Genomic DNA, 13,481 nt, shown 5'->3' on the forward strand with positions numbered 1-13,481 from the left:
GGCATGAGAGCGATCTACCTTAAGGTGAACGGCACAATCAAGAGGATTGTGATTAGACAGCAACACTGTAACGTGTTTTTTTTTGTTTTTTGTTTTTTTAAAACGCAGCAGTAGACAAGCCGTTTCTGAAGAGTAACACAGACGGTATTTTGGGGTACAAAAAATAGGGAAGAATTGCTTTTACAAAGGTCAGTCTCTAACAAAGCTTATTAAAGCTGCAAAATACCGCTACCAAAAAAATAATTTACTGCAAAATACTGCTACCAAACTGCAAAATACCGATACCAAAAAAATCATTTACTGGCCATTTAATGCAAATTAACCAATCAGGTGCATATGTTCCATTTCAATTGCATTTTTAAAAATAACCAATAGTGCATATGTGTACAGGGTACAGATGTAGCAGTGTATCCTAAATCACATTTCTGGCTTACCTTCAACCAAACGGAATACTTCTAAAAGGTCACAAATTGTAGTTTCATTGGTGTGTTTTACAGCCAAGCCACTAGACCAGGGAATGTTAATATCACGGATCTCTAATAGTTCAGACACAGATTTAGTGGCAACTTCACCAATAAGATAACACCGGGAGCCAAGAGCAATGCACAGCCTCTGCCACTGTACTCTGTCCTGCTTACAGAAAAAATATATAGGGAAGAAAAATACTCTGCATATAAAACTACAGGTTCTGAGACTAGTAGTATTTCAAACACAGTCCACATCCACATGAAGAGGTAAACAGATTTTTTTTTTTTTGAGGCAAAAAACATTTCCCAACAATATACACAATCTATACTTTTCCCATTTTTTAAATTATCCATGTGATAGGTAGAAGATCATGTGACCAATCGTTTGAAAGAGGAGTCTTTTTTTGTATGATTTTGTTACCTGTAAGGTTATATGACCTAAATTTATCTTAGCACAATGTTATCTTAATTATAAACATAACTTGGTATTTCTTCTGTTTTAGAGAACAGTAGTATATATATAAACATTCTATAATGTTTAAAATGTATCATTTGCAATGTATTAAAAAGGGGGACATTTTACAATACAATGTCCCTTTAAGATATGCAAGCAATTTGTAGATATAAAATAAATGCAGTGTCTTACCTCTTTCCTTAGTGGGTCCAATAAAGCAACAATGGAAGGATGTATGTTAATTAAATCCACATACAGATCAACCATTTCGTCAGGATTCTTAAATGTTCCACTTACTATTTCATATTTACCTTTATTCTTAAAAAATAAATAAATAAAAAATATTATGCAAATTATTAAAATGTGTTCCATCTAAATAAAAGATTGATCAGCAGAGATAAATTAAAGAAGGACGTTAAAACAGGAAAGGAAATGCTTTCAATCAAGGCGAAACTATGTTAAGAGGTTACTTACATAGTCTATTAATTCGTGGGCAGCACAGTTTATTGCTAAATGAAGATTTGTTCCCAGTTCCAGGCTAAGATGTCCGCAGGCTTCAGAAATTAATTCCAGAGGCTGATCTACACGGTCACACGCTAATATTAAGCAGCCCAACGGCGAAACATTCTTAATTACAGACTGCAGGAATTAAAGAGAAAGGAATGTGTTGTAAAACTCATAGCTAGTTATCACTAAAAGCTGTATACGTATGAGTAGGAAGGTAATCTGCTTTTAGTCTTTTTTTTTTTTACATCTTGACATTTCACAAATGCTGTGCTTTAGTACACAATCGTCTGTAAAGTGATATTTACTTTTTATTAAAGTGCAAAATGTAGCAATACAAGCCATGCTCTATAACTTGGGTTTAACAACAGCCCTATAGTTGCTCCTTCACATTGAAAACATAATATTCAAGCAACGTTCTTCACTGTCAATAGAAAACTCTTGACTGTACTGTGCTCATACATTCTATTCTTTTAAAACTGAAAAAGAAAAAGAAAATATCTAAAAGCTTCAATTGCAAATGGTGTCAGAAAAACATATGACGCTGTGAGGTAAAGAGCACTTGGCCTTCAACAGTCTACCCATTTCTAGCGTTGCGTAAATTGACAGAACATAATTGATGCATTGCTTTTGTAATCAGGAAGGTTTTATTGCTATCAAAGCCTGTTACATTATAAGGATATTGTTAACGTAAACTACTCTATGTGATGGGTTCTGTTATCAGTAAGCCACTGTATTGCTCTCTGCCTAGAGAGAAAAGTCTAGTGTCTGCCATCGTAACACTAACTGTCTATTCCCATAAGATATAAGTAGTGATATAAAATACATATGTTGTCAGTATTTTCTAGAAACCTGCATTTAACATATAGATACCAAACCAGTAACCTGGATTAACCATTAAAGACAGTGTCACACAAAATCTAAATCTAGAGTCTGGAAGCAAGCACTAGCTGGGGCACTATAAAAACAAAAACAGACGATGCCATCATTTGACTATGGAATATACCTCTGAATGCAGAGTATACCAACCAACACTTGCCTGGGTTCTACATAACCAAATATAGGGGATATTGGGTGCAGAGTATGCCAGCCACCATTTGCTTAAGTTCTACATCACCAAATAAGGGTATGTGAACCACCACTTGCCTGGGGACCTCACCACCGATTACAGAGGGTGTCAGCTAGAGAAGTTTGACCACTATTTGCCTAGAAACTAGACCACCAAATATAGTTGATAACAGCTATCACTTTCTCGGGGTACCACCCTTTCAAATACAAAGGATGCCGGTCATCACTTACTTGGGCACTAGAAAATCAAATACAGAGAATACTATTTATCACTTGCCTGGGCATTCGAACACCAAATACACTGCATACCAGCTACCTCTCTCCTAAGTTCTACACCATCAGATATAGAGGATGCCACATGGGTAATTGACCAGGGAATACTACAATACTGCATCCAGAAATATTAAGCAGTCATTTCCAATATTGAATGAGTTAGCTACAATCTTTTACTTTTTCTTTAGCTGTGTATCTTTTGCTTCTGTGAAGCCCCGTAAGACCCCCTATGAAAGTCTATCTCTAATCATTTTTGTATGCGTAGAAGGACGTTACCAATATGCTGTATTAGTTAAAAGTGAAGACGCAATGCAGCATATCTGTAAAACACTGACTAGAAAATATCACATTAATATCTTTATGTAAAAAGGAAGATATTTTATAGAAATATGCACAGGCAAAAAATGTGTTTTGTCCAAAAGATTTTTTTCAGCTGATTATTGGATTCTGATTTGTTACCATTATTTTCAGTTAGGGTGGATAAAAATCAATGATTTAAAAAAAACAAAAAAAAAACTTTTTTTTGTTTAAATACGATTTTTTTTAATTTAATGCTTTTTGAGGAAACATTTCCTATTGAAGGTATATTATAATCTTATGGCTGTAATGTTGCTTTTTTTGGTAAGTTAATTTCATTAATCCGCTAAAGGGATATTAAACAGTGCTTCTTTGGCAAAAACAAATATGTTAAATCAAAGTAAATATAAAAAGAAAATGATTGTGTAAAAAAACAGCAAATAACTTACTTGTTTTCTTGCAAAATTAGCCCTGCCCCTAGTGTTTTAAGAGCAGAATATTTTCAAAACCTAAGTTTTTATTCTGTGATTTCTGGGCATAAGCAAATCTGACTCCCTATTATTTAGTCTATTCACTAACCCAGACATTTTATAACATCAGGCTACAATACAACTGTGTGCAGGAACCAAAGCGAGTAGTCAGACGAGCCGGGGACAGGAACACGAAGATCAGCAAAGTCTGGAACAAGCCAGGGATCAGGAACCAGAAGGATGTCAAACAAGCCAAGTTATACACAGAGTCAGGAACACAGGAACTCACAGAGAAGTCAGAGACAATGCAAGGGCAAAGACAAACAGGACTGGGGCAGTTAAATAGGGAATGATGACATCATCATTCTGGGACTGCAACCTGTCTTTCTCTGATGATGTTCTCCAGTTTGGCCATAAGAGGGAGCCTGGAGTAATGAGCAGCGTTACACACTCTGCTAAAAGCAAGGGCAGAAGACAGGTGAGTCTAATATGGCAGCCAAGATAAAAAGCAACAAATCACTATAAAAGTCAGGGAGAAAACTTGACACCTAGTCTCCCACCTCCCTATGCTAGATTGACTGGACAAGCCTGTATGACTGAAATCCAAAATGTAATGCCTGACTGGATGTCGCTAAAATCAATCATTAGTAATACTATGGCATGATTAGACAGGGGATGATTCACACATAAATGGTAAGACCCCATGTTTACAAACAAAGTAGATGATTAGCCAAACAATATAGCACCCCCTTCCTGCATTTTTGGTACCAAACAGCACAAATTAATGAATTAATTGATTTGGTCAATAATTTGTTCGTTCTTCATCCATTTCGTCCAATAATGCAATTGGCTGCTTATGCATTGGACAACTTGGCAAACTGGCATGAATTCAGATGAATTTGTATTTGTCCAAAGCTGAAAGCACAACTCTAATTTTTCCCCCACAATTCCCAAGCAACCACATCACATATTAGAGTGAAAATAAATTCCCACAAGATCGCAGCAAAGCAGGAGTGTAGCACTGGTAATGCTAATTGGCTTTTTCACCATGCAGATAATAACCAGAGCTGTTCACAGCAGTGAGTTGATCTTAATTTTACATAAAAAAAACTTTTTCTTTCTCACACTTGCATCAGTGATAATCACAGAAACATCAACAAATAACCATAAACCCAACAAGTCTGCCCAAAATGTCCTAGAAGTGTAAACTTATTTACTTCATAGGATTGCCTTATGTTATGCCAGGCATTCTTGTAGTCCTCCACAGTGTTTGTCCTTACAACCTCTAAAAGATAATGTGTGTTGAGAAGCATGTCCCTTTAACATGATTTCCCTGTTATATAATATAATATACATAATTTAATTTATTTTACCAATGTTTTCAAAAGGGAAATTAAACCATAATGGAATCAGGGTCTATGTTAGTTAGAGGTTTTTATAAAAAGGCTAACTCTGCTACATATAATTTCCTAATGAGCTTTTTACTGCTAACAGCTGCAAAACAATTTACTTTATACTAACATTATAACCATGGTTAGCCTTATTGTCTGCCGACTAAAGCCCAGATCGGCTCCTTCAGATAAGGCAAAAGGTAGGTGGAGTTTGCCTGTGAAAAATAATTGCACTAAAAATTGTTAATGTGTTTGAAAAACATTTAGGGGTAGATTTATCATACCCCAGGCGGCCCTGTATCGCTAAATGCCGACTGCATACGCTGTCGGCATTTAACATTGCACAAGCATTTCTGGTGAAATGCATGTGCAAATTCCGCCACCTGCACATTTGCGGCCTATCAGCTGCTTGATAAATTGGCATTGGCTGCTTGATAAATCTCCCCCTTAGACTTGGCTGATATGTTATTCTAAAGCAATGCAACAGAAATGTCTTGTATTTACAAAGTGTTTACTCTCCCTTTAAGACTTATACCACATTCCCCAGCCACATTCTCACCTAGTAAATAGATATCATTTTCTAAACTACTACTTGCAATTAATAAAGATACATTTGTTTGAACTTACCCCAGCCTTAGACACACTATCAAGTTGTTTGACAATTTGTTTCTGAAGCGCCAAGACCATGTCAACACTCTGTAGAAAAGGATAATAATGTATTAGACTCTGTTAACTAAAATTACGTTTCTAAGAAAGCTCTTGGGCTGATTATACAATTATGCCTGATTAACAACATTCAACAGACATTCTCTGTATTAATCATGTATATATGTAAAACATTTTAACTGATGATAGTTTTAGCTGTTGTAATTAAAAAAACACTAAGCAACAACTTATACTTAATAGGACTCATTGCAATATGTATTATTTATAATATTACCTTTTATCTATTTTTTAAACTTCATTTTTGGTGTCCATTACTTCCTGTCACAGCCCCACAAGGGGGGCCATGGTCTCTATAAGAAGGCATACATAGTTTGATGTCATAAATGTTCAAGAGCAAAATGAGCTGGCTTACTGATACTGAAATAGGAAGTCAGTTTCTTGCCCTTGCTCAGAAGAGGCAAAATGCAACTTAAATTCTCAGTATGTCAGCTTCTTTATGTAACTATTTGCAGCAGTTACACTGAGAATTTCAACATGCTCATTTTGCAAGAAAGCAAGCAAGTTGTTTGCTGTTTTTTAACACAATCTGTTTTTTATATATATATATATTTACTACGATTTAACATACACACACATACATATATATATATATATATATATATATATATATATATATATTTACTACGATTTAACATACACACACATATATATATATATATATATATATATATATATATATATAAAATTATTATTGGAATACTGTTACATATCACTTTAAAGAATTTCAATAAAATAAATATGACTAGAACAGATGGTTCTTTATATTGGAATAATATTATAATTGTACAAAATAGACCAAGAAAAACGTATCCTTTCCAAAACTAAAAAGTGATGTGGGACTCTATGTGCCTGTATATAGACATATTCCTATTTCAGCAATTTTAAAACCAATTTCATTAAAGGGACAGTCAACTTGAAAATGTTTATTGTTTAAAAAGATTGATAATCTCTTTATTACCCATTCATCAGTTATACATAACCAACACTGTTATTTTAATATACTTTTTACCTCTGTATCTAAGCCTCAGCAGACTGCCCCCTTATCTCACTTCTTTTGACAGACTTGCATTTTAGCCAATCAGTGCTGACTCATAAATAACTCCACGGGAGTGAGCACAATGTTTATCTATATGGCACACATGAACTAGCACTGTTTAACTGTGAAAAACTGTCAAAATGCACTGAGATATGAGACGGCCTTCAAGGGCTTAGAAATTAGCATATGAGCCTATCTAGGTTTAGCTTTTAACAATGAATATCAAGAGAACACAGAAAATTTTATGATAAAAGTAAATTGGAAAGGTGTTTAAAATTAAATTCCCTATCTGAATCATGAAAGTTTAATTTGGAGTAGACTGTCCCTTTAAAACGTTTTTCTTTTTTTAGTTTTTTAGTATTCATTTTTGTGTGGCGTTTTCCAACAGAGTTTTAAAGGGACATAATATGATGCTGTATTGTAGTAAAGCATTTTATTAGTGCACTATTTATTGACCAGAACCATTAGACACATTGTAAAAAAGGACAGATTTTAATATAAAATGATTAGTAATGTGTAGTAAAACAAATTTGCAATATAATTTTGTTAATTATTTTGCCCCCTTTTATGTAATGTTACTCTGAACATTGCAAAATCTCTGATTCTCAGAGCTGGAAATGTACCCTACGGACTTCTAAAAGCTAACACTGCTACATACCTTTTCCTAATTGGACTCAGCAGATAACAACTGCCAGACAATGCCTGTTATACTATCAATATGACTGTGTCTAGCCTTGTTGTCTGTAGACTCAAGGCCTGATTGGCTCCTCTAAATAAGGCAAATATTGGGTGGAGTTTGGCATTGAAAAAATGAATTGCAACAAACAAGATGTTAATTTGTTTTAAAAATATTGAGACTTGGCTGATATGTTTTTCTAGAGCAGGAGAACAGAAATATCTTATAATTAATTACAAGGGGCGCTGTATTTTTTTCTCATGATTACGAAAACTCTGCTAGAGTTAAGCTTTTTTTCGCTAGTCGGGTTGCGCTGGTATTACAAGTTCAAAAAAACTTATTTTGCACAAGCAGTAACCCGACTAGCCCAAACATCTGAACTTACAATATCACGTGCGCGTATTCCCCCATAGAAGTCAATGGAGAAAAAAACCTAACACCCACTCTCTTGTACAAACACCAGGACATTCTCATTAGCGTTAAAACGACATGAACATATGAATATTTCATATTCCAATGTTCTTTAACATGTTTTTTTTTTTTTAAAGTGAAGGTCAACTTCACTCAACTGCCCCACGGCATCAGATAAACTTTGCAAAATGAGGGTGGGTTTAATTCATCAAATTTTTTAGATTTCATTATTTTTTTAAATCTTTACTTTTTGAGCGCTCCATTTTGCAAAGTTTATCCGATGCCGTGGGGCAGTTGAGTGAAGTTGACCTTCATTTTAATAAGCGCATACACAACATGAAAACATGAAAAATATGTATACATATATATTAATGTATTTATATGTGCATATATGTCTATAAAAACATATATACACATATAAATACATTAATATATGTACACAGATATAGACATTATTATTATTTTTATCAGTTATTTGTAGAGCGCCAACAGATTCTGCAGAGTTAATATATGCATACATATATATGTTTAGTCATGTATATGTATGTATCTCAATTTTAAAGTCCTTTACCTGCATTTTTTTTCTAACACCTGAGATCTCATATCTTTGAGGCCTTATAACTTTTTAATGCAATTTTGTTTAACAATAATTTTTATTAGACAGTGTTAGTATGAGTGTAACTCTACTTTGTAATGTATTTGAAGTGTTTTCTGCAACTTTTTAATTTCAGAAAACAGTTAACCATAGCTCTGAGATCACGGTAAGGATTGAAGCTCAACATGTAATATCAGCGCAATTAAAAGTGCTTGCGGCGTATTATGGCCTAGTCCAACAAGGCCGGCGCCTAGGGCAGCAGATTTGGGAGGGGCAGCACATCTGCCCTATCCTCTCTCTAAAAGCCAGCACACAGTACAGTGAGCGATAAAGTGCAGGCTTTTACAGAGAAGACAAGGCACGTGCACTGATTAAAGTCACTCTTTACAGGCCGTGCTCCTTTAAACCCTTGCTTCATTTAGAGCTGCTAGCATTTTTGCAGTGGAAGCGTTCTTGGTGAGATACTTGCCCGGGGATATTCTTACAAGGTGAGGCTGGAGAAGACCTTGTGCCGATATGCTGCCTCCCCTTGTCAACTGTGGCGGATCAGGGAGCGCAGTGCTTATTGCAGGTCTTAGTTACTAACAGACTGGATGCGTCTGTGCACTGCTTAGATCAGCTTGTGATGTCTAATCATAAACTCTCAGCGCTAATGTATTTTAGCTACTAATAGCTTGCTTTCTCTGCATTCATGTGATGTCTAATCATAACCTCTCAGCGCTAATGTATGTTAGCTACTAATAGCTAGCTTTCTGCATTCATGTGATGTCTAATCATAAACTCTCAGCGCTAATGTATGTTAGCTACTAATAGCTAGATTTTTCTGCATTCATGTGATGTCTAATCATAAACTCTCAGCGCTAATGTATGTTAGCTACTAATAGCTAGCTTTATCTGCATTCATGTGATGTCTAATCATAATCTCTCAGCGCTAATGTATGTTAGTTACTAATAGCTAGCTTTCTCTGCATTCATGTGATGTTTAATCATAAACTCTCAGCGCTAATGTATGTTAGTTACTAATAGCTAGCTGTCTCTGCATTCATGTGATGTCTAATCATAAACTCTCAGTGCTAATGTATGTTAGCTACTAATAGCTAGCTTTCTGCATTCATGTGATGTCTAATCATAAACTCTCAGCGCTAATGTATGTTAGCTACTAATAGCTAGATTTTTCTGCATTCATGTGATGTCTAATCATAAACTCTCAGCGCTAATGTATGTTAGTTACTAATAGCTAGCTTTCTCTGCATTCATGTGATGTCTAATCATAAACTCTCAGTGCTAATGTATGTTAGTTACTAATAGCTAGCTTTCTCTGCATTCATGTGATGTCTAATCATAAACTCTCAGCGCTAATGTATGTTAGTTACTAATAGCTAGCTTTCTCTGCATTCATGTGATGTCTAATCATAAACTCTCAGCGCTAATGTATGTTAGCTACTAATAGCTAGCTTTCTCTGCATTCATGTGATGTCTAATCATAAACTCTCAGCGCTAATGTATGTTAGATACTAATAGCTTTCTCTACATTCATGTGATGTCTAATCATAAACTCTCAGCGCTAATGTATGTTAGCTACTAATAGCTAGCTTTCTTTGCATTTATGTGATGTCTAATCATAAACTCTCAGCGCTAATGTATATTAGCTACTAATAGCTAGCTTTCTCTGCATTCATGTGATGTCTAATCATAAACTCTCAGTGCTAATGTATGTTAGCTACTAATAGCTAGCTTTCTCTGCATTCATGTGATGTCTAATCATAAACTCTCAGCGCTAATGTATGTTAGCTACTAATAGCTAGCTTTCTTTGCATTCATGTGATGTCTAATCATAAACTCTCAGTGCTAATGTATGTTAGCTACTAATAGCTAGCTTTATTTGCATTCATGTGATGTCTAATCATAAACTCTCAGCGCTAATGTATGTTAGCTACTAATAGCTAGCCTTCTTTGCATTCATGTGATGTCTAATCATAAACTCTCAGTGCTAATGTATGTTAGCTACTAATAGCTAGCTTTCTTTGCATTTATGTGATGTCTAATCATAAACTCTCAGTGCTAATGTATGTTAGCTACTAATAGCTAGCTTTCTTTGCATTTATGTGATGTCTAATCATAAACTCTCAGCGCTAATGTATATTAGCTACTAATAGCTAGCTTTCTCTGCATTCATGTGATGTCTAATCATAAACTCTCAGCGCTAATGTATGTTAGTTACTAATAGCTAGCTTTATCTGCATTCATGAGATGTCTAATCCTAAACTCTCAGTGCTAATGTATGTTAGCTACTAATAGCTAGCTTTCTCTGCATTCGTGTGATGTCTAATCATAAACTCTCAGCGCTAATGTATGTTAGCTACTAATAGCTAGCTTTCTCTGCATTCGTGTGATGTCTAATCATAAACTCTCAGCGCTAATGTATGTTAGCTACTAATAGCTAGCTTTTTCTGCATTCATGAACCCACAGAGTAAATAGTTTACGGACACTTAAAACGTTTCATTACTTGAATGATGGTAATTACTGTATGTTGTTGCATGTAAAGGGCAGTGATAGTTTTCAAAGTGTATTCTTCTTTCCCTCCCTTCCTCTTTCCCTTTCTCCCTCCCTCCCTTCCTCAACTCGCTCCCTCCATTATTTCTTTCCCTCCCTTCCTTCCTTCCTCCCTCCCTTCTTTCTCTCAACTCCCTCCCTTGCTCCCCTCTATCACTTTCTTTACCTCCCTTCTTTCCCTCCCCCATTTTCTCCTCTCCCTACCCACTTTTCTCTTCTCCCTCCCTTCCTTCTTTCCTTTTCCTCCCTTTTCTCCCCTCCCCTTCTTTTCTCTCCCTTCTCTCAGGGAGAAAATGGTATGAGATGCATGCAATTAAACCCACCTGTATGCAAGTGTTTTGCTAGCCATTTTCTTTTGAATTGTTATGAAAAAAATTACACACTGACCCAAAGAAATATTAAGGGGAAAAAAGGCCTAAAACCTTTTTATTTGGGGGGGGGGGGGGCAGCAGAATTTTGAGTGCCTAGGGCAGCACAAAACCTAAATACGCCCCGGGCTTGCGAAAACATGATATCGCTTGTGCAAAAATATTTGCGCCTCACTTGTAATCTAGCCAATGGTGTTTAGTGTCCCTTTATTATAAGGACAGTCTACTTGATTTATTTTTTATTGTTTAAAAAGATAGATAAGACATTTGATACCCATTCCTCAGCTTTGCATAACCAGCATTGTTATATTAAGCTTTTTACAACCACACAGTGCTAGTTCATGTGTGCCATATAGATAACATTGTGTTCACTCCCATGGAGTTACATAGGATTCAGCACTGATTGACTAAATTGCAAGTCTATCAAAAGAACTGAAATAAGGGACAGTCTGCAGATGCTTAGATACAAGGTAATCACAAAGGTAAAAAGTAGATTAATATACAGTAACTGTGTTGGTTAAGCAAAACTGGGGAATGGGTAATAAAGGGATTATCTATCTTTTTTAACAATAAAAATGTTCAAGTAGACTGTCCCTTTAAGTCAGTAAAATATGAAATTGCTCTAGGACATTATAGCATTTTAGTATTGTTCACCGCTCCAAAAGGATAAAGGACGACAATATGTGCCTTTCAAAGAGCTTTTGAGATTTATTTCTTAACGCTCTTGAGAAAGGCAGAGTAAACCGGTTACATGCATAGAGCTGTTTTTATATATTTTTATTACTTTTAAGGAAAACTGGGACTTCCCATTATGGGCTAGATGACGAGTGGCAGACTAATTGTTGCACACAAGCAAAAAGGGGATTATTGAGGCTGTTTGCGCGTGTTGAAAGTAGCGCGTGTGTTACAGGTTGAAAGTAAACGCCTTCCCTTGAGCACGATTAAATGTAAGGCACTTCGGGATAGCATGACTTCAGAGCTCTGGTTAACTGTTACGCTTGACTAAAAATTGTCACAAAACACATCAAAAATACATTACAAAGTACAGTTACACTCATAGTAACACTGTCTAATAACATTATTTTTAAAAAAATATTGCATTAAAATGTTATAAGGGCTCAATCATATGTGGTCTATGTATTTACTATAAATGTTTTATTTATGAATAGAACATATATGTGTGAAGAACATTGGAATGTGAAATATTCATATTTCATGTCTGGTTAGCGCACTTGCTTAATGCAATTGGGTTTGCGCGTAAATTATTGGTGTTAGATACTTTCCACTTTTCATGCTCCATTGAAGTCTATGAGGGAATACGTTAACCCGTTCATGATATTCAAAGTTCCACTTTTTGCCTTGCGTCGGATTTTCGCTTATAATACGAGCACAACCCGACGCATGCAAAAAGCCTCCGTCTAGCAAAGTTAATGAGCGAGCAAGAGCGCTCATAATCTAGCCCTATATTTGTGTCCCAGATTTTAAATAAAGCTTGTGTTTAAATCTCCATCACAAGAGTTCATTCCTATTTTGTGCAAATTTTGAAGTCTCACTATTGCACTATTGTTGGTTACTTGAATTTGAGGTCGATTGAAAGGCAGATGTTGTCGCCCTTTACCATAGTGTAATGTGGATCTGGACAGTGCTGCTGTTACAATTTTGCAATCTGTGCTTATTACTGGAGTAGACACAGATAGCAACTGACATTATGTTAGCAAACAAATAATTGTTTTGAATTTATTATCTAATCAACTCTGCTGAAGCCAAATAGAGATAGATATGTAGCAGGGTTAGGTTTGGGAAGTCTGCAGTGTGCACTTCCAGCTCTCAGAATTTAAAAACCCAGAACTTTTAAAGTTACATAAAAGGGGATAATAAACAGTTAAAGTATATTCCAAAGTTTTTTACTACACATAATAACATTATAATATTGTTATATTATTGTACGGTTTCTTTAACTCAAGAGCGCAAATATGAGCAGAACAGCTTCACAAAATGGAAATTGAGCTAGTAATAACTAGTGAATGACAGGCAGACTGTTCAAACTAGGTTACTGTAACACAGAACTAAAAATGCTGATCAATGATTTCTAAATATTGTTGTATTATTATTTGGAACAAAAAACGATAAATGGGTTCCTCAAAATATCACTCCAAAAATATGGTGAACATAACACTGAAGGTTACGTAGT

At 35.3% G+C, this 13,481-nt stretch overlaps 1 protein-coding gene across 1 annotated transcript in view; it reads right to left on the reverse strand.

Annotated features, from left to right (window-relative positions):
• Window positions 1–13,481, reverse strand: part of ENO4 (enolase 4) — a 55,680-nt gene that overhangs the window by 22,297 nt on the left and 19,902 nt on the right. Inside the window, exons 7-10 of the mRNA XM_053691754.1 lie at window positions 5,552–5,620; window positions 1,396–1,560; window positions 1,114–1,239; window positions 435–630 (exon numbers count right to left, since the gene is read on the reverse strand). Coding sequence (XP_053547729.1) covers window positions 435–630; window positions 1,114–1,239; window positions 1,396–1,560; window positions 5,552–5,620 — 556 coding nt within the window. The remainder of the gene's footprint in view (window positions 1–434; window positions 631–1,113; window positions 1,240–1,395; window positions 1,561–5,551; window positions 5,621–13,481) is intronic.

The sequence above is a fragment of the Bombina bombina genome, chromosome 9 (assembly GCF_027579735.1).
Source record: "Bombina bombina isolate aBomBom1 chromosome 9, aBomBom1.pri, whole genome shotgun sequence".
Lineage (NCBI taxonomy): Eukaryota > Metazoa > Chordata > Amphibia > Anura > Bombinatoridae > Bombina > Bombina bombina.